We start from the raw sequence: 23,095 nt of genomic DNA, 5'->3' as shown, positions 1-23,095 counted from the left end.
ACTGGAGGCATGGGAGACTCATTCCTATGGATTTATTTATAACCTTCTAAAACACTCCAGAAATTTACAGTCTCTCACTATTGCAAGTGACTGAAAGGAACTTGCTGCCTTTGACATGGATTCTGCCGTGTCTGGTTTTGTTGACTATGCAAGCTGATACGGACTGGAAAAGCCTGCAAACCAGGACATTGGGGGGAAGAATGAAAGACAGAAAAAAGGTGGAAAAATTTCTTCTTCAAAAATTCCTAGATGTTCTTATTTTCACAGGAAAGATCTAAATACAAATTCCAAACACTTCACTAAGCAATAAACTGTACCAACAGAGTACAAAACTATTATAAACAGTTGTAAAAATACTACTTCATATTAAACCATCTTCCAATTTATTTTCAATCTTAATTTCTCACTGAAAAGAAAAAACACCCACACAAATAAACTCACTGATACAAAACTGCCCCTTTGCATCTTTTTAGGCTTCATAACCAGGTTAATCCATTTCAACAGTCTAGAGAAATGTGTTCATACCAATCCCTTGACAATAAAAGGGGATGAACTGGATTCTTTTGGTCTGCTTAAAATAATCACTTTACTCCTCTATCCAAAAGTGTAACCTGTACCTAATTCTAAATCTTGGAAATTCAAATGTTAGTTTCTTAAAAATTGTGGGAAGACAAAAAGCTCAGTAAAATTATGTCAAAAACACCAAGGAACTGATGCCTGAGGGAAGCCATTAATTTGGCCTTAACTAAAGCATTTGGCATTACATATTTTAAACATTAAGTGACTCGCTCCAGTTAAGGGCAAATATTTCAACTACTTGATTTAAAATCATATTTTTAAAAACATTTTAAAAACTTACTTAAGTTATTGCTGAATTATTACTCAATAAAAAGATTTAAAATGCTTTTACCAACATCTCAATAGAAAAAAAATAGAACACCATCCTTTATTATGTTTCCTTGTTTCTAAGAGAAAGTAAACTATAACACAAAAAAGACACAGTACATTTACAAAAGGAACAACAAATTTTTGAAACACTTACTGAAGGAGAGTAAAATCAGTTGGTATTTCTGGAGCTGCTATCATTTCTTTATCATCTTCTGGAACACCACTGTATTAGAAAGGTATTCAAAAAGCAGTCTGAAGTGCAAGCTTACTTTTCTTTCTTCCTTTGCAGCAGACAACTTCTAGAATGAAATAAATCAAAAAATACAATGAAAATTATTCCACATATGGAAGGATAAAGAGTTGGAAACACAGAAAATGTAGATCATACTATCCTCTGTTTCCAGCCAAGCTTTTTCCTGTTTTAAAGATTTTGAGTCCTCCCATGATCCTACTACAAAGTGACTCCACAAATGGTAAAAAAGGATTGCAGTAAAATAATATAGAAACACTGTAAAAAACACCAAACACACAAAATGTAATAACAAAAAAACCCCCACCCAATAAAAAAAAAAAAAAAAAAAAAAAAAAAAAAAAAAACAAAAAAAAAACACACCAAACAACAACCACCAAACACCCCTCCACACACATTTTCTGGATAGGATGAGCAAACTGGAATGGTTTTCATTAAGTAGCAGAGCCCAGAACTGACAACACTAGGGTAATCCTAGTTCTAGTTGACCAACCCAAAACCAGACTTGATGTTGAACTTGAAGCACAATATGTGTATTATACAAGATGTTATATATAGCAACTTTGCATCTCCAACTTGCCAACTTCCATGGTATTGTCCATAGATATAATCTCTTCCAACAAGTTCTTATAACCAGCTGCTTCACAATTCCATGACTTCCAGAGTTGATAAACCAGACTTACAACAGGTTTAACAATTGAAGCATTTGTCAAGACTCTTTATGAGTACCAAGGAAGATAATACTATCCACATAGGATAAAGGAAAACACTGGAAACACAATTGTTTCAGCAAGAAAACTAAAGATCATTAAATACTTGTTTTAAACTTCATTACATTACTGTTCATTATAATAAATTTCAGTTTTTTCTCTTATTTTTCCTATTATCAAGGGGGAAAATAATCTCCCTGGGTACTTCAAAAGCAAGTTTTAGCCATCCACTAGGTTTTCTATGTCACTTGGCTCTCCAGATTAACTTTTACACAGTGAAATTAAGAAAGTATGATGTTCAGGTATTTTAAAGACAGAATACCATGGAGAAAAACTTTCAGAGTCAGTCGGCTGACTCTACAGCTTTCTGGAGTGATTAGGTATTTGAGGGAAAGATTAAATTTTGGCATGCTAAGCACATGTTGCTCAAAGTCTGGTAGCTCTGCTCCAGAGACTGCATTTTAACTGAGCATGTGGCAGAGAGGCTGGACAGGTTTTCTCCTGCAAGTGCTTATTCCGAATGCTAGGGGCCACTGTAGCTTCCAAGATTTAGAGAGATGAGAGAAACCATAAACTCTGAACTTATTACGTTCTCTTTCTTCACATTTCACACAATTACATTAAAGTAGAGAACCACAGTGGAAATAAATAGTGGCAAAGGCAAGAAGGTTCAATCTCAAGACAGTCTGCAACTACAAAAGCATGTTCCATCCAAAACATAGCAGAAGATAAAAAGTTTCAAGAAAAACCATGCTGCAGAATGGCAGCACCCTCTGCCACTGCATTCCTCCCTTCTCCAAAGGCACCACATGGGCACATGACCAATGCACTCCATTCACACTCCCTGTAGCAACCCCTGCCCAGCCACTCACCCCTCGTAGGCTCTGCCAATTCAGTATCACCCAGTTAAAGTCCCCACTAAAATGGGCAAAATACAATTCAAGTATTTTTCCCCAAGATTCTCAAGTTAAACTGGTTCAATAGCAGATATCCAGAGTCAAGGCACAGGAAACACAAGACTGCATAGCCTCCAGCAGGGGAGGGAAGGGTTAAATTCCCTTCTTTGGTGGCAAGGTGCTATTATACCACCCAGGCCATCTGTGAAATGCCATGCTCAGAAGCTAACACATCAGAAAGTTCTACACTTTGGAACTGCTTCATGTACTTTGTATTTATTTATCTCTTAATATTTACTTTGATTCCAATCAGCAACTTAAACTTGGAAAAAAGGACACACTTTAATGCCTTGGTCATCAGGCTGGCACCTGCTCAGCTGTACTGGGAGGGGGGAACAGAAAAAAAAAAGAAGAAGAAAGATAAACATTTACACAAGTTCTTATTGAGGCATGCTTGTGATTCAGTCCCAGCGCAAAGCAGAGATGCAAACTTCAAAAACCACACTGCCCAGTTTCAAGTTCAACCTGTCTATCAGTGTGCTGGTATTTGATTCTTTCTAGTTTACATTTTTCAATATTAAGAGGCAAGACATCTATTAAAGTGACAATCAGGATCCTTACAAGCAAGGTGGCTCCATATATGAAATCCAAACATACCATCCTACAAAATTTTGCAAAAATCTCAATAAATTCTTATAATCACAAAAAATTAAAGAAAAAACTCCAAAACTATGGAAAAGAATGGGCAAAGTATCAGAGTATTTGTTCTCTACATCAAACAAGCCAAGTAAATAAATCAGTAACAAAAGCTGTCTGCCATTTACACCAACTTGAACTTCTTGTCAGAACTGTTCATCTTAGTACAGAGCACAAAACATTAAACACAGCATTTGTCAGAATCACCTCCTAGAACAGAACAGACATATCAAGTTCTTCAGCCTGATGTTGAAGCATTAACTACTGAGATACATATTTTTTGTTTTTCTTGAAGGTAGAACAAACTTATCCCTCATGAGTGCAACTATATACAGGTATTCTGGTAAACAGAAGCTAGATATGAACACCTGGCAAGGGTGTACAAAGAGCATAAGGGATCTTAGGCGTCAAGCTTAAGTTCCAGCAATGACCAAAAAAAAACCCTTTGCATTTGTCCTACTAGAGAATAATCTTACAAGGTTTACACACATCCAGAGTGAAGGTCTTTTGATGCTCAACCAGCAGGGTCAACCCAGTCCAGTAAGCCCCCTCTGGCAGTGGCCAAGAGAAGCTGCCCAAGGAAGAAAATTATCTTCTTAATAGCAAAGTTTCCCTGAATGCTTTCCTGGCATCCAGAAATAATCTATAGATTTTGCTGGCCAGAGAGGTTGTCCCTGTACTTCACAACACCTTATTTTTTCCATTAGTATTTCCAAAGAGTTTTTGAACTCAATACTCAATGGAGGGTCTTCCATCCAAGAACTCCCACAGCCAAATTCCAGACTACAAAAAGGCATATTCTTTGCCTTGAATTTATTATTTTCCAACTTTATGTCATGTTCTCTTGTTCTGGTATGGGAGAAAAGCAACATTGGTCATTCCTCAAGATTCTTCATCTCATTAAACACCTTCTGGAAATTCAAGACTACTGCCAGCCATGTCTTCCTCATGCCCACACTGGATGACTCATTCAAAGCATGTGGTTCAGGAAGTCAATAAGGAAGGATACTTATATGAATGATTTTCCTACCAAGACTTTTTAAATATATCAACTTCATATATCACAGTGAAATCTGAAAATAAAGAAGTGAAATTCTTGCAGATGTCATTCCAAATAGTGCAGGTCTATATTATCTATTAAATGAGTTCTAATAAACAAATTGTTTTAAGAATTCTATGAAGTAAACTCTAAACTAAACTGTATCAAAAAAATTAGCTCTTGAGTTTCTTTTTTGGCATGTTCACAGAATTCCAACTTTAATTTTCCCAAGCAGATACTGAAATCTCTGATGTCTGTGAAAACTTTAAAAGGCATTCAACTTTGTGAAATCATAATTTAATTATTAACTATAAAAAGAAAATGTATCCTGCTGAAGGATCACAAGGTGGAGCTCTAGCCTAAAGCTAACTGAAGAAACTCCAAAAGACAGGTCATCCAGAGGTTGACCTAGTTATTTCTCTGCAATAAACTTTACAACAGATTGCCAAAATTGCAGTAATATTGTAGCACATTTCCTTTAGATTTGTATTCAGATTGTTAAGACACCAGAGGATTTCATCTTTTTGAAATAAAGGCACATACATGTTTGATTCCAATGACTCTTACAAAGACAGAAACGCATACAGCTACTGTAGTATGACTATTTTCAGTAATTAGCTTTCAAAACAAGCAGAAGAATTTCAAAAAAACATTATAAGAGCAGAAATAATGTATCCCTTTATTGTACCTTGCTATTTAAGACTTTGTTAACAAAACACTACTGAACTAAAAAACCTCCTGGAACAACAGGAGCAGTCCAGCAACAGTAATGATACATAATGCTTCCAACCGTAAATGTAGGGAAAGGTTTCTACTTAAAAGGATTTGACTGTTAAAAGCAAGAGGCAAGCACGAAACACTATCAAAACTCCAAAAGCTTATTCATTGAAAAACATATTTAAACCTTAAAGGCTATTTATCCCTATTACATGAATATTTAGGTATGGTTGTGATTAACTCAAATACACTGGCCAACTGTTGACAGAATTCACCAGCACAATTCACACAGTAACACATATGCTGTCATCAGCAGCTGCTGAGGGCTACCTGTCCTCCCACAATTCCTACTACATGCACAGATCCATTACTGCAATTCAGTGAGCAGTGCTTGCTCTAAGAATATACCTAATTATATATGTATATACACACACACTATGAAGAATCACAAAACCAGTCCCAAACATTTGTGTTTTGTACACTTGTGTAAATGCAGGAACTCCAGTGTTATTGATCAAGCTCACTGTGAGGTTTCAGGTACACTACACAAGCTGTTTATTTTGGTTGCTGTTGGATCCTTGGCATCTATCACCTGGAAGTTTTATAATGCAAATCAGTAAAATAGTTATTTTGTTGGGAAGGCAGAGATGCAAAGTTTAAAAAATGGTTAAATGACCAGAACAAAGATTTGGGTAATACAGAATAGGCTGTTCAGAGATGTATTGATTTTTTCCCTGTAATTCAATTAATCACCTGTAAAATCAAGGACCTCACTTAATTCAGAAAATTAGAACTTCTCAAACTATGATGCTGAAGTATGTGGCTGAAGTTAACCTCTGAATTATTTACCTATCCATGAATGAGAGATGCTGATGACTCAGCACCAATTATGCAGCAGCAACAGTTAAAATGCTAGTCAGATAAAATTTAAATAAAGGATCAGAAATACGTCCAGTATTTTCCCTCAACTATTTTAGAAGAGAAAGACACTATCAACTACATATCACCTCTCACCCCTTTTTCTGATAAACCAGAATGTGCGTAACCTTTCATTTTGATAAAAAAGGGGTTGGTTATTCAGGAAGAAAAAAAACAACACAGGCAAATCTGCTTCTTCATATTCCTTTTGCTTTTATTTCTGTAAGTGGACTTGTAAGCAAGATTTTGAGCAAGTGCATGACATTCCCTACAGACCTCGAAGTGTGGGTTATTTCTGCTAATAGTACACAACCTAATGTTTCAGCTGCCAACAAACTTAAAAGAAATTCTGCAATTTGAGTAAAATACAGAAAACATACTTCAAGTGTAATTCTGTAATGTAACTGTACTTTAATATTAGTTATAACCATACCAGCAGTTTTGATCATATTAAGATAGTGCAATCAAGAGTAAACAAAACAATAATGCAATTAATACCTTTATCTGTGTGGTTATTTCTGTGCTGTTTGCTTAACAAGTGAGACTTCCAATTCCTTTACAGAAAGACCTGAACTAGAGACCAAGAATCCACATTCTTCTTTGCTTACCAAGAGATACATGGTCAATATACACAGCACCAGTCCACTGTGCCAAAGCCACTGAACAGTTAAAATGCCAGCAAAGAACCTAAATTACTGAATTCACACAGCTCTTATCTTTTCAGGCTCTTTTTCACATTTTTCCCCAAACTTCTAGCTGTTACATCCCCTCCACACCACTTGGGACCATTGCACCATCTTTCAAAAAATTTTAAAAAGCCATGTTATGATGGTTGTTGATTTTATGCCATCACTACAATTTTTTCCCCTGGCCTGCTCTTTATTCATTTTTTATAACATTTACTCCTTAGTTCATACAAGTCTGCTGAAAAAGTGGGAAAGAGACATCTCAGAACATGCTTTTGCAACACCATGGGCTGTTACTGCAAGCAGTAGGTTTTCCTTTCCTCTCTCTAAACACACAGGAAAGTTTCTGCTCATTCTGGCACTCAGGCAAACCAGCAGCAAGCAAATTGTAAAACCAAAACCATTTCCTTCCCCCATGATCAGCCCTCCATTGGATCAGCCAACTGAATCAACTCCTCCTGCAGCCATGGATGCAGCGTGGGCAGCTGAACTCTACCTTCACAACAAAGCCAATGAGGAGCTCTGCCAGGGTCAGAGCATCACCACCAGCAGCAGAGCTCTGCTGTGACACAGGACCTCACATACCAATGTGGCAAACTGCAGGCCCTGCATGCTTCCTGCCGGGATTCCTCCCCTTCTCTTGGGAGGAGCCACTGCCAAAAGCCTGCAGGTCTGTGGGGCTGAGCAGGCACCAAGACCCCAGTGCCCGGCGGCTCCCACTCACACACCTGCCAAGGGAGGAGCAGCCCTGCAGACAGGCACCATGCCTGGGACAAACATCACCTGTGAGAGCACCTTCTGTCTCCGAGTGCATCAGGCACCTGCCCATCTCAGCTGTCTCCTCAAAGCATTCTCCCGACTCCTTTTCCACATGCATTTCCTCCATTTTCATGATACAGCAGACAGCACACGTACCTCCAGAACCATTCACCTCTCACCACCCCTCAGCCAGAAGCCAGCTGAGAGCATCTCAGGACCCCCAGAGAGCCAGCCAGGAAACTGCCAAGAACATGGAAACACAGGCCCCCAGACGTAATGCACACACTGGTCAACACAAAGCAAAATTTGTTTGCACGGTTCAATGCTGTGAAAGCAAAATCTTAAACAGGCTTTATTGAGGGGGAGAAGAAAGAAGGAAAGAAAAAACAAATTTAAATGGCATATGGAAGAGGTCAGGCTAAAACTCAAAGTGAAAGTTGAGACTTCACCACAATTTGAGAGACTTGAAAATTGAATAATATACAAGTACCTCTGTACCACCCTAATAAGTCTGCCAATCTCAACTATGCCACCAAATAATCCTCCTCTCATTAAATGTACTTTTTGATTTTCGCTAGTTTTATTAAATATGTGGAACAACAATTACAGAGGGAAAGAAGCTAGCTACAGTGAGTGTTTCACAGTCATAGGATTGCTCATTAAAGTACCATTAATAACATCCATATCTTTAATGAAGTTAAATGCCATTTTGAAACATAAGTACACTGTTACTGCTTGAGTCCTATGAGGTTTTTAGAGTGGCAACTAGTAAGTCACACTGTCCAGCAAAATGTGGCTTTAAAACACTCAATACACGCATTACAATATCTGAAAGATTACTGAACTGCACAGTAAATGCAACTATTATGCTTATTAAAGAGGAAAATATCTGTGTTACTCTCTGACGATCCTGCCCAACAATATTCCCACACTTTGTTAAAATGCACCTGAAATTCCCATATATCTTTTATAAGGTTTGGGTTTGGATGGCTTAAAAAACACAAAGGTAAGATAACAAAAGTAGAAGTTACACCTCATTGTGTTTGTCACATCTTTCCTTGCCAAAGTAGAAATTGCTTCCAGATGTTGTAGTCTGACTGCGTGGAAAATTAGGCTCTTAGGAAGAGTAAAAGCCAAGTCAGATAACAACCAAGACTTGAAAAAAATAAATAAATGGGGGGGGGAAAAGTGGGGGAAAAAGCCACATATGCCTACTTAAGTCAAACAAGGAGTACTGGTTCATTTATGATACAAGGCAAGCACAATCTCCAGCTGCCTAAATGCCATAAATTTCCGAACTAAACTACAGAATAGAACAATATGCCTCTTCACATACTGATTTTCCAAAAATGTACTTTACACATCCCCTCAAAATCTTTGCTCTTGTAAAAAGCTAGGGATGAAGACATGCACAGTCCACAGCAAGCAGGTAAGCTGCTCCACAGGAAATCCTTGAGCAGAACTAGCATTGTTCAAATGTACAGCCAACAGCAATGAATTACTCCAGTACACAAGGTGGAAGCAGGGTTTTTCAACTGACAAGGCATTCCCCATCTAGCAAATTCTGTTTTTTGTTCTGCCACTGATCAATGCGAGCCTGCAAGTTGCCTCACTTAGTAGAGTCCCACTGCTTTCCCTCCTACCATATAGATTTTCCTCTTTAAATAGTCCAGGTCACTAAGGGTTTGTGCCCAAAACTTTGGGCATTTTTAAGAACAACCACGTTAGATTACAAATTCTGGAGGAGGGACTATACAAGTGCATACTGCAATAGCCTCAGGTGCTATTCTAAGATACAGTCAGTATTAGATGGCTGAAGTAAGAGAAAACCCTATAAAATAAAACTACTGAAGAGTGGAAAGTAAAATCTCTCAAGCACATCTCCCAGTCAGCTTGTATCAGCCCAGGTCACAGCACACTTGGGATAGCTCTTTGCAGAGCCCCCTGTACTCCCCTGTACATTGATCCCAATCCTTTCAAGATCAGAAGGCAAGAAGAGACCAGCTCTGTTCTATGTTTGCTCAGCTCAGATTCACCACTTTATTAGCTGAAGCTTCACACCATTCAAAAATGTTTGAATTGGCTGCAGACGGTAACTAAAAGAAACTACATTCACCATAGAAATAAACAGAAAATACTATAGACACAAGTCAAATGGTGTTAGTCTTACCTGGACCTTTAATTTTAAAAAAACAACAACAAAAAAAATTTTAAATGTGGGAAGGATACTTCATTCAATATAATCCTGCTGTCTTCTACCCAACCAGCCCAGCTTTTTTTCTACCAGGCCTGGGCTACAGCAAGGACATCCCTGCCCAGGATTCCCATGGGCTACAGGCAGGGCCATGGCTACGCTGCACCCAGCACTGGGCGCTCTCCCACCCGCCCCATCCATCACCGCTGCACCCACATCTCACAGCAGCACTAGGAAACTAATTCAAAGTGCAGCTCCAAAGACTGCCATCACCTTGCCATCCATGTCCATCCTTCCCTGGCCCAAATGAAAATCTATGCCATCAAAAAGGAAAAGGAATATTTAAGAAAAAAAGAAATATTGTGCCACATCCAAACCAAGCAGTATGAAGCTAAAACATAAGCCTTTCATAAGTGGATTATGGTTCTTTCAGCAATCAAACTAAATAATCATCCTTACAAAATAAAATTCAAGCAAACTACACACGTATGTAAAAGTTGACTTTGCTTCTAAAACAGAAGAAATACAGATAAAAACCTTGGTATCTTTCATTAAAAACTTATCTCAGCAACTCTGCCAGCTTCAGAACATCTGTGCTCCATACATCCTCAGTCATAACTTAAACATTTTTAATACCCAACATTTTGTTCTTGTTCTCCCTCATAACATTTGGGCTAAAAGCCCAATTGGTTTGTTCAGAGATTTGCAGTACTGAATACCAATTTTATACAAAACGGTAGTTGTGATGTGCGTGGCTTTCCCCCATACAATTTAGAGAACTGAATTTATCCACAATGAAAAATCTTCATAACTCATTAATTAATTACAGGTCCAAAAAAAAATACATTTTTTCATCACTAAGTCTAAACACAACACTCTCCTTTTCCTTTACTCATCCTAAAACAGAGTCCTCTTAAAAGAATTCTGTGGGAGAGATGACTGGCACTGAAACCTCATGTATGGAGACCTAGAGTTGACTACTGACGGTCACTGAACATCCAGGGGAAAGCAGCCTGGCCACTTGCATATGTCTTAAGAACATTGCAAAAATATTGGCATTATTTAAATCAATCAATTTTTTCAACTCTGTAATTGCTTACTTGTGGCAGGTAAAAAATTAAGCCAACTGAGAGTGCTCTAACAAACCAAGCCTGTTTTATGAAAGCTAACATGAAAAAGAGTATCAAACCCAGTTTTTTTAGAGACCAATCTCATTTCACTGAGTAAGCTGACAAATATTGAGCAAGTATTGATGTGCGTAAAATATTCTGAGGAAAAGGGAAGTGAAATTTGTCCTTTTGAAGTTATCTTCCATTATAAGTGCCTCTATTACTGTGCAAGACTATCCTTTACACAGGAGCATCCATTCTACACAGACTTAAAATATACAAGTAGAGCTAGTTAAATCAACCAAAGTTAAACCTTTGGTTTCTTCATTTAATCTTAAAAAAAAAAAATCCATAAAGCTGTACCCCTACATGTTTGCTTTTGAGTAAATTCACCATGTAAATAAAGCTAGTAGCTCCCTCCTCTTTCAAAAGATAGTTACACCCTACAGCTAAATTTATATTATGTTGAAGATTCACTGATGACATTATGCAAGTATCACAACTTGAAGTAAATCTTTTATTTGATCCATGTTCAATACAATGAAAATATTAAAACTACAACTATCAGACTTACCAGCTCAGCAACACAGTAGAAGCTGTTGAGATAAGGTACTTAATTTCAGCCTTTTTCCTGTATTTTTTTTTTTAAAGGAGCAGTAGTGCCAGATGTCTCTTAAACAAGCTACATGTGCTATGATTTCTCCCCCTTCCCCCACTCCAAGAGAGGCATTCTGTAGCAGGGTGCACCCTATAGCACCAGTGAGCTGAATTCCCAACTGCCCCATGCTCTTGGAGGTGCCTGAAACCTGCAGCATTTCTCGAGCATCTGGAGGTACCAATCCCCTCACCTCCAGCACGTGGAACAAGGCTCGCATGCTAAATATTGCTTTGTTTTTCCTTCCTTCCAGCTGAGACAAAAATGCCATCTTAGGCATAAGGAAAGAAATCCAGATTGTTTTTGGCTGATGTCACACACAAAAAGAACATCAGTTTTTAGCCATCATAGTTTACCAGCTCCTTCGCTATAGGGCATACTGAAAACCATTCCTGCCTTCTAAAAGTTAGTTGGTAAGTATGTATAAAAGATAAAATAAGGTTACATTGCAGTGTTGACTGAATTTACATTAGTTACAGCTTAACTTGTATAGCAGTTTCATATTCATGATTTTGTGTGGCAAATTCAGACACAGTTACTGCTGAACAACCTTTTCTAGGACTCTTAAGAGGATGCTATTGGGGAGGGGAGGAGCCTGGGGTGGGGAACCTTACTAGATTGATAATTACCTGGAGGAGAAGAAGAAGAAAAAAAAAAAAAAACAGCAACACCACACCAAACCACCAACCCAACTCAAAAAAACCTAAAGAAACCATTTTGTATACTCTGGCATACAGTCAGATCTATTAATGGCAACTCATCTGCAGTGACAATTAAAGCTAATATTCTGAACTTGCAAACAGAGAAGACTGAAGAGCTGACAAATCCCATCCTGCTGACTTTCATGGCATGGAAGGTAACCTCTGACAGAGGGATGGAAAAGTCAACTGCCACAGAGGAAGTCACCAGAGGGCAACTAATAAATCTATAGTTGTCCAACAACTGTACAGAAAAATTCTTTATTCACCATAGTTTCTGCTTTTAATTTATTATTTGAACTGTGTCATCTTCTTGCGGTTTTCAGTTCATGATAATATTTGCCTTATCAGTTTGCAATTACCTCTAATTATTAAAACAAGAATGGCCAGAATGCAAGTGCTGTATCTCTCACCATGTCTTCCCCAACAATTGCTGCAGTTTTGCAATTAACTGCATTCCTACTCCTAGCACAGGCTTCTCTGTTTTGTACCAAATACCTGCCCCCCAACTCCCCACATTCAAATCAGAAACAGGGAACTCAACAACTGAGAACACAACATACTGTTACATGCAGTTTTCAATTCTCACTCTGTGACATTTCTCAGTAAATTAAAATTCCAAGTATTTTGAACAGGTGGACAGAAAAGGGATTATTTAAAATAGGCAATACCTCTTTCAGAGTGCTTTGATCTTTCTACTTCATTTTATGTTGTGCACTGATGCAATGCTGAAATAAGTCAATACGTTTTCTCTAAACACATATTTAATTTTCTGAAATAGAATTTCAATCTTGTTGAATCTCTCATATCAAGTTATTCAGTTCTCCTAGATACCTACTCAACAGCAGTGTTTCTTTGACTTAATTAGTTAGCCATCAATTATATAATTATTTATTACTCCCATGCTGAACCCAGCAGGCTCTGCTCTTACTCATGTCTAACAGATTTGGCTCTCCAATTACTTTTACCAGAAATGTGTGATCACCACTCAGGACTGTTACATCAAATCATAACACCTAATGGCAAATAAAAACTTCTTAACCAGGTAAGATTCTGCAAAATTATTTACTACTTACAACAAGCTCACAGCTCCTCAAACCATGATTTGCTTACAAAAGAAAACTAAATTACATGCAGTTTGTCATCACTGGGTTGGCTATACATTATGAGAAGAGGGAAGATATTTTAAATTAGGTAACTGGATTAGGATTCATGCATGTTTAAATACCTTTATACAGAAAATAACCTAGTATGCTTCAGTATCATCAAGTAGCAAAATTTTTCAAGTCATCATTTTAATGCCCCAGGCACCAATTTCAAAAGAACACTGGATGAACAACGAGCTTGTTCTACTATTACACTACAGCAATCTCTTTACATTACTAATGCAAACTGCCAACTTTGTGTTCTTACTCAAAAAGTCACTTACTGTTTAGAAAGGCTGTGGCAATAAATCAGCAGTACAGAATTCTCATGCTGTTGTACCACTAATCAGGATTACAAGTATAATATCTTGTTTCAACTCAAATGGAATTCCTATACAGGCATGTCACTGGAAGTTACTATCACCTGACAAAGTAGCAACACAATGTTAGGAACAGTAACACAATGCTCCCACTGAAATGTATTTGCCGTCTTTCCTTTAGGCTGCCCACATTAACTAAATGTAATCACTTTTAATGTTTCAGTACAGGTTAATTGCTCATCTAACATATACTAAAAAACTCTCATGGTTTTGGTCATGATCTATTACACAAGTGTCAAAACATCAGTTACTAATCAATCAACTGCTCTGGAGAAGTAACTGTATAAACCTTATTGAAACACACTTAGCAGGTATGTCTGGAAAGACTCAAATGTCCATAACCAAAAGTTATGTCTTTCCAAGATTTTTCTTCTTCTCCCTATTTCAGCATCATTGACTGCTGCTTTCACATGGACATAATATTAAGAAGAGTTTATGTATTAAAATCACATTCTGTTTGCAGTACGTTTCCTATCCCCCACAATACACGTGCCAGCAGCCAGTGATACATATACCTGGATCCTCTGTGATTCCATAAACTTGAAAGGCAAGACTAATATTCCATGCAGAGGATGCTTTCTTGGCATCTGACTGCCTCGGTCTTGAAACAATACGAAACAATTTCCAGCACAAGTTAAGAAGAGGTAGTATCATTCAATCTAATTGTTAGACAAGATCATTTTTATCCGAGTGTAAATCAGGTCTGGCGGTTGTTCAGCTTGACCTCCACTTACTATAATCTTGCCCTAGGGTATGAAAATCCTCGATCATTAAATGCTACAAATTTAGTCTTGCAAGCTACCTAAAGTGAACCTACAATCAGAGCCACAGTTTTCAGCTACTGTTAAGTGTTGCAGACAATAGTGAAAATAGGTAACATGATGTCAAATTGGGCTTTTTTTTTTTTTAAACACAATTACTATCTCTATCCTTAGTATATGATTTTTTTATTTCAGGGTGTTTTTGAGATTATGGGAAAGTGACTATCCTTTAATTCAAAGCTCAAGAGAAAAACAGTGTATTGGTTTTTAAAATTTAGATAGATTTCAGTTTGAAGTTTTTTAACTTTTTCAGAGAAAAGATGGGTTAAGACAAAGCTGCCCACTTCTTTCAGTTATGAGAAACGTTTTTAAATGCCAACTTTCCTACAATTCTCTAGACAGTCAACAGACATTTTAGGAACCAATTCATTACTGTAAAACAGATGCCTGCCAAAAACATTAATTACAGAACATAAATTTTATTACTATGTGAATTAACTTAAGACTTCGTATGCTAAGCGCAAAAACTATCCTAGAACTGCAGATCCTGGTATAATACACAGTACACTAAGAAAACAATGCAGAAGGAAAAAACCACCAGAAAGTTATGTAAGCAGTCCTTGCAGCTGATCATAGCAAGACAGACCTGCTAGGCCACAAAGTAGTAAAATTCCTCTTGTGCAAGTCTTAGCTGCAGGGAAGGAACAAAGGTAAGAACAGCAGCCCAGCAGAGAGGGAGCCAGACAGAAGCACCGAACCTTTAAAAAGGTCAGAGAAGACGGATGATGACCCCAAACAAGCAGCAATTAGCTCCTCCTGAACTGAACTTACTGGTAAGGAAAGGTCTAAGGACACAGCTGGAGTAGTTGAAAGACTAAAGTATGAGAATGGCAAAGTCACAGCTGTTTAACAGCAAAAGAAAAATCACAGCACACAAGCACCATCTAAGAAATGAAAAAAGCTTTTGCAAGACCCAGGGATATCATTCAATTTACAGAAATCTGCATAGGTCTCCAAGGCAATTAACTCCAATTAACATCCATGTATGCTAATAAAAACAAGACAGCATAGCAAGTGTTAAAATTTAGATATCAAATATTAGTACTGAATTTACACAGTAAACATACCACCAGTGACAAGCTCTAAATAAGCCTTTTCACTCTTGTAGCGATACCTAAAAATAGTACTCCATCAAAATTGTTGTTCACACAGCTTTCTCACAAACAAATGCATAAAACTCTTAACACCTAGGACATAATTAAGCAAATAATTCTGGCATTTTATGACCACAAAAGAATCCAATCCACACAGGATACCTTACCCTTTTAGGCCTAACAGAATGTCCTCAGGATTCTCTGTACCATACACAACTACAGATCTCTTTCTTCCAAGCAAAATAATTGTATAATGATTACAGACTACCAAGATACATTCTGCAGCAAGGAAAATGTACTAATTCTTTACATTACAGTATTTCTGTATTTATTTCTGTTTATTCACAGCCCAACCTGAATATACACATTTTAGAATGGCAATCACAGTCCCCTAAAGCCCCCTAAAAGAATATTTAATGGAGAAAATTAAGTTGTTTCGATTGATATGTTAAGCACTGCATAGTACAAATTGAGAATTTTAACAATATCATCAACCCAACTTCCCAAGAATTAATAGCCTCCATTTAAATAGATGGAAAAACATCAATTTGCAGAGAAAAAGACAACTGTCCAACACTATTTCCAGAAGCAGATACCAAAATATTTTCATGTCCTCCAATAACTCTGAAGAAAACGAAATGCTCATCAAGCAATTTACGTCATCATGTGTTCACTTCACATACAAGGTACAACCTTGGAACAAGACATGCAGCAATTTCCAGCTCAAGGAATCTGAGTACTTGCTGGACTGCAATATCTACAACGCTCAAGCACGGGCATAAAATTATGCTATTAAATGTTTCTCCTTTACCAAAACAATGTTCTTGTTCACAATGGCAGCTAATATTTTCAAGGGAGAGAAGACAAAGAAGTGCCCTGACTTAAACCACATCTCTCACCAATTAACACATCAGGGTACATGCACTATGACAATTCCCTATTCTGAAACTAAAAGACAAAATACAAGTCATAATACTTACCGTTCCCCAAATCTACATTAAAATAACACACTAAATAAATCTTATTTATTATTTACACATAAATTACATGGTTTAAAACATGTGCATCTCCTGCACAATAGTGTAATGTACACTAAGTATGACCATATGGTGTGCTGGAACAAAACCAACCAAAAAAAAATTTAAACTGCCCAGGTAAAAATATCATTTGACATTTTCTATATCACAGAGTCTCTAATGCGCAATGACATACTACTTCTCAGCAGTTCTCATTTAATTTAAACATTTTTATGTGGTTTTTTTGGTTTTCTGGAGCACACAAGGCTAACAGGGGGTCAGGGGGAGAAAGAATATAAAACATCCACAGATTAACTGATGACTAGAAAAAAAGACAACTTTTATCTTCCTCAGGAAAATGAAGAAAATGCATTTTGTATAGAAATTAATTTTGTAAAAATCTATCAGCAGGTCTGTCAGCAAGACTCAGAAGTAGACAGACCTCATACTGGAACAATGAATACAGGAAAAACAACACATGGAAAAAGTCCACAAAAACTAAACAGACTGGAGAGAGATCTGTAATGATGAACAAAAAAATAATTAGAGATGAGAAGGGAAACACTTTGGAGTGACCATGTTTAAATCAGACCTAATGGCTGATAATCATATTCTGTAAGCAGCAGGATCAGAGGTGTGATGCTGCAAATGCAGTAAATCCCCAAGGAAACAATATGATTTCAAGATGTTCTCTTGAAACTGCTTGTGGTTGATTGAAGCAGCATCAATAACAGGGATACACACCCAGGTAGCAATCCCCCGCCACTGCCAGAGAGAGAACAAAAAGTGAAGGACCACAAGACTTGGTTACCCTTCTCAGCTCAAAGCCACAAATGTCCAGCCAGCACTACTGCCATATTCTAGTCCCCTCAGTCACATTATAGGAGGGAGACACAAATATTTTGTCATGAGTGGAGAGAACTTACTACTAAAAACCTTTGTTGAGCCACAATTGGCAAAATTCTCCTCTTTAACAGGAAATATTGATATTTGAGTATTTTTAATACAGACAAAATTACTCATGAAGAGTAGTATTTAAAGAAAAATTGATACAATTATGGTTTATTATTTTCCAGTCATGTGAAACAAACCTCTCACAAACTTTTATAAGTGACACCAGACACAGGTTGTTATCTGTGCTCCAATGAAACAGTTTGAAACCAGAAAAAAATGAACACAAAAAGCCCAAAGAAAACTATAAACCTGGAATTAAAAGTATTCATCTTTCTAATCTTCCCTCAGCCATTTTATAGTAGACATTTTTTTTTTGCTATGGCTGCTTCAGTGCTGACTGTACTTTCATGTGAGGAGCAAGATGACATTGTAACAGAGGATATCTAGTTCTTCAAAACCTCTTGAACATTAACATATAGACTGCACTCACACTTGCATCCCTATTTATCCATCCTTGTAGCACAAGGGTCCTTTATGATCTCTGACTGATCAGAAGAAAATCAAGAACCAGGCATTCTCACAAAAATTTTAAGTCTCATTTTAGCCTGTGACAACTGTTATGAACTCCTGGAAGACTTCTGCAATTCCCAAATTAAAAATCCTAAAAAGGCAGGGCATATGGGCAGTCCAATTACAAACACTCATCAGCTGATTCATTGGTGGTTCTAATACCACAAGTAGAATGATGTTCAGTGAAATCCACTTGGAGAAAATGTATAAATTCAAAAATATTGCCCCCCATAAATATTTGCAAATATGTGGCCATTATCTTTCTAAAAGGCAGCTTTTTAACAATATAAGCTTGGTCCTTAAAACAGGTTGTTAACCTAACAGTTACCCTTCAGACAAGGCAATCTCGTATTGCTCCCTGAAAAAGCCAGAAGACTGAAAGAAGTGTTCTCAATAAATGCTGTAAGACAGGATTTTTTTTTTTAATTTAAGGCACAAAACTGTGAAAAATACTATGGACTCTTCTAGTGGCTACCTCCTGAATCTCACATGCTTTATTCAGTTATGTGAAAAAGTACTAAGCATCCAATGCATGCAATTTTTTTTTTCCTCCACAGCTGGACACCAGTGCAGTATAAATGCTACTGGCAAGAAATTGGAGGACTTTTTAGCAGGATGTGAGTTTTACAACAGACCTTTAAGCACGGTATATTGTACAAAGTTAGACATGGTTGGCCAAAGCATAAGGAGCTGCATGACTATCCACTACAGTCAGTCTACTTAGAGGTTTTAGGCTATCCCAAAGTTAAACAACTGAAATGTTATAGCTCACCTCAGTTTCAAGCTTCCACCACTAAAATCATATAAAGGAAAGAGCAAGACCACCAAAGCTCACACCTTTCCTTTTAAATTCTTCCCTTAGCTTTGCAAGAGGTGCAGTGCCCATCTGACTTAACCCTAACAAACCCCACTTCCCTCAAGAGCTCAGCAAGCCACCTGCTTGCCTGTCCATTTGTGGCCTCCAACAATCACTTTTCTAAGCTTGGGTTTTCACAAGTAGCACACATTATTACATACCCAAGTTACATTAGAAGCAGTAAGAACTTAAAAAAAAAAAAAAAAAAGAATGTGATAACCAGAAAATTTCTTACAAACACTTAGGAGAATGTTATGACCAGAAAATTTCTTACAAACATTTATTAATGAGTACAATCCTGTACTTCTCACTGCAAAGTAATGAATAATTTCAACTAAAGCTGTTGCTTTAAAAGTGTTAGCTTTTAACCATCTCCATCAATACCCACAAGAACAAAACGAAATTTAAGTCCAAGGACTGCTTTATGAACTTGAATTCATGACTAAGAAGATCGTGGGCCTCCACAATCTTACAGGTAGGCTTATCTATAGAAGCCTAAATATGTTTTTTTAAAAAGCCTTTGAAACACTGCACAGGAAACTGCACATCTAGCTAAAGAATTGTGAGTGACAAAATCAGGGAAAATATTTTAGTTCTCCCTTTCCAGCCTTTTGCCCTAACTGGTATTAAGTGATCAAGTCTACTTCTATAGCAATGAAGAGGTACCTAAAACCCCAGGGCGCCCTTTACACTTCCTCTGCTTTAGCAGATTTTTTTAAAAGGTCCTGGTGGAGTTTCTTGTCAGTGGCAGTGGTTGATGTGGACCCATTAGCCTACATCTCCATTACTGACAACTCCCCCTTCCTACTTGTTACTCCAAAGACCATTTACCTCACAAGATGAATTAGCAAACATCAGTGCAAGAAAAAAAAAATAATGCAATTAAATAGGGCAGCACTACTGTGTCTTGCAGAGAATTACAGAAGACAGAGGAGTTAACAGTGTTAAATGACAGATGCTAATCATAAATCTAAATATCTGGGGGCAGGAATGAGAGAGCAGGAGGAAAAAATTAAAATGGCATGGTTAAAGAATTACTTCAGGAAAGTAACTGCTACCAAATTATGATCAGAAGATTAATATTCTGCCATTATGAAATGGACTGTATTTATCTACCATATATTTCAGTATTTATTAAGTAAAATAATATTTATTACATAAAATTAGGCTTTTCTGTAGTATCCTTTGTCTTTATTTTAATTAAGCTCTCAATGAAGAGCAGTTTAGTAGTCTAGTAATACTTAACAGTTATTAGGAAGTTCAACAATAATACAACTTATGAATTTCATTTTGTGGCCCATGAAGCAATACAAGGAGATAATGCACACAACAGGTATGCCCACCTATAGTGTCAACACACACAGTCCAGAGGCAACAGCACTCAGGGGAACCATAACCCAGCCTGCTCCAAGCTACTGCATGGCTTTTTCTGACCAAAAACCACCTCGCTCCAAAATTAAGCCACCAAAGGATCTAAACACAGATTAATTTACAAGACAGTCAAAAATTGCAGCATGACACTTAAATCACACCACCTTCCAGGTTTCTGCATGAACATCTGCCTTCTGTGCCAACAAGACACAGAAGCACACCCAGGAGTCCTTTGACAGCGATACCACAAGTGTTTATACTTGGACACGTATAAACCAGTACCGGATCACACGCTCACAGAACCCTGATGTCCCTTAGACTGAGGCCCACAACAACATTTCTGCAATTCTGCATTAACCAGATCTGTCCTGGACAGAAGATATGTGATCCATCATTAAACCTGCTGGATTACAGGTTGATTTTACAAACAGGAAGAACAAACCAGCATAGGAAGAGTAAGTCAGCATCTTCCTAACATGCAGGTGTGGCATTTTTGATTCAGGGACACTTAAGAGTGCTGCCTGGCCTTATGCACAAGAGGTGGGCACTAAATATGATAGTTAATTATTTTATCATATTAAAAACAGTTTGAAGCAATACTAAAAGCAGTATTACAGACAATGGAAGCCCTTCCTTTATGTAGCACCAGTTGAATTTTGTGCTTTGGAGGAAAGAATGTCAAGAATGCAGATGAAGAAAGAGAAGACATGTACAGAACACACAGCTTCAAAAGTCACCAAAGTATTAAAATACAATAGTATTTTTAAAATAGAAACCTTAACTTACATAGTAGGACAAACTACCCCCAAAAGTAAACACCTTATCTGTCCAGTAAAACAAATACAGAGTAAACCAAACCAAAATATTGTAGTATATGCCCAACTACATTTTCCTTAAAGACGCTCCTTACTGCCATGACTCTGCATTTTATTCAATGCTGATTTATCATTATACTATATCATTAAAATAGTCTAAATCTGTGTTTTCTCACTACTTTTGATAACTCTATTTATCAGCCATTTACGTTTCTCTTAACATAAACAACCTATTTCGCTCTCCTTTTGAACTCATTCCATGTATATCCATAGACAGACATTCCTTAGCCTCACTTTCTCAAGATTTGAGGATTTAGTAACAACACTGGTGAAATACATTTTTCAAGTAACTTTTTTTGCTTGTTGTTTATTACCATAGAAGATAAAAACTTCTGATTCACTACAAGATACTATTTCAGGATGTGACAGTTGCAATAATTAAGGTTTTGTATGATGCCCAAAATAACAGTGATTTTACAGCAATATGCAGCTTATACTGTTTGATATCTAACTGATTAATTCAGCCACTTACAGGTTCCCCAAAACACATTAAAAATTCTGCTCCATTTCATTTGGAGTATAATATATTTCCAGATTAGTGGCTCCAGAGAACCACTTAAATAGAAGTAACAGAGATATCCCCATGTTTCTAAGACTCTTGACTGTGTTCTATGATACTGTGGTACACAAGTCCAATATACAACCTACCAAACAAACCCTTCAACTCCAAATTAAGTATTGTCATTGTTAAGTATTTTGTACAGAAACTACCAAATCTAAAAATTGAATGCACATTTTAAACCATCATGCCCTCCAGCATTAAAAGGTTTTACACCACTATTATTGAATACCTAGAATATAAAATACATTACACATTATACAAAATACAACTTCAGCACTTCCATCATTCCCACTTACCTCCCTATTTCACAATCTTTACCTTTTCTACACCTTCTCAACTTGTCACTGACCTGCAGAAAAGGAAACTGTTCAACAGTAACAATTTGGCCAAAATCTAGTAATTTCAAATTTTATTCTGTTATTCCTTTGACTTATCAACTAAGTGATTCAACATTTATACCAATATTTGAAGAGATTGCATTAACTCTCTTTTTTGCTAAATAATGAAACTACAAACAATAACCATAGTAGCTTGATAATACAATAAAACAGATGGGTTGCTACTGGAAAAAAGAGCTGTCCCACTGCTCCCTTCTTGCATTTACTTCTGGCCATACTTCATAGTCAAGGGCACTTGTCATACTCTTTGTTGAGCAACAATCTATTAATTTCTTTTCAAATTAATTAGCTTTCCAACAGTTTAATAAGCTGAGCTGGCTCAACAAAAGAGTCCTGTGGCTGGTGCAAAACAGCTCTTTTGAAAGTCAGTGAGACACTATGGCAGACATAATCAACTGTCCAATTCCATCAAAAGCAAACAGAGATGTCTGTACTGTTCTGGTAGCGACAACTGCTTTAGAAGTTGCCATACACTGCTCCAAATCCAGCCTACTCTCTCTGGCTATGGCACTATGATGAATATTTAGTACAACACCCAGTGCCTGTACCAAGTGTTACCTAGCCAGCTATGAAATAGAAAACCCTGGCCCCACATGCTGTTTTTCCCACAGTAAAGAAAATTCTTAACTCACTCTGGTTTGTACTGTCTAAATAAACTCAATGTTCTGATAATCCAACAGTTGATCGCCTTTGCCTAAAGCCTACATAAAACGGCAATGAAAGCAGCAGAGATGAGACAGAAACAGAAAGTTGTTAAACTCCTGCAGAAAAATTAACCACTAGCTCATTTTACCAAGTACAACCTAGACTGGTCTCATCTGGGTTCTCTAATCCCTTACTATTACAAAGTTATTTCAACACATGAGGTATGATCACAATCTACCACTCATCCCTGCAA

At 37.2% G+C, this 23,095-nt stretch overlaps 1 protein-coding gene across 5 annotated transcripts in view; it reads right to left on the bottom strand.

Annotated features, from left to right (window-relative positions):
- STAG2 (STAG2 cohesin complex component) overlaps positions 1-23,095 on the bottom strand; it is a 74,862-nt gene that overhangs the window by 37,397 nt on the left and 14,370 nt on the right. For all 5 annotated transcript variants that reach the window (XM_068204855.1, XM_068204860.1, XM_068204859.1 and 2 more), the window contains exon 2: positions 1,043-1,187. In XM_068204855.1, coding sequence (XP_068060956.1) covers positions 1,043-1,086 — 44 coding nt within the window. In that variant the 5' untranslated portion in view covers positions 1,087-1,187. The remainder of the gene's footprint in view (positions 1-1,042; positions 1,188-23,095) is intronic.

Source organism: Anomalospiza imberbis, chromosome 14 (genome assembly GCF_031753505.1).
Source record: "Anomalospiza imberbis isolate Cuckoo-Finch-1a 21T00152 chromosome 14, ASM3175350v1, whole genome shotgun sequence".
Classification (NCBI taxonomy): Eukaryota; Metazoa; Chordata; class Aves; order Passeriformes; family Viduidae; genus Anomalospiza; species Anomalospiza imberbis.
The sequence above is the reverse complement of the archived record's forward strand: the minus strand, read 5'-3'. Positions and strand labels throughout refer to the sequence as shown.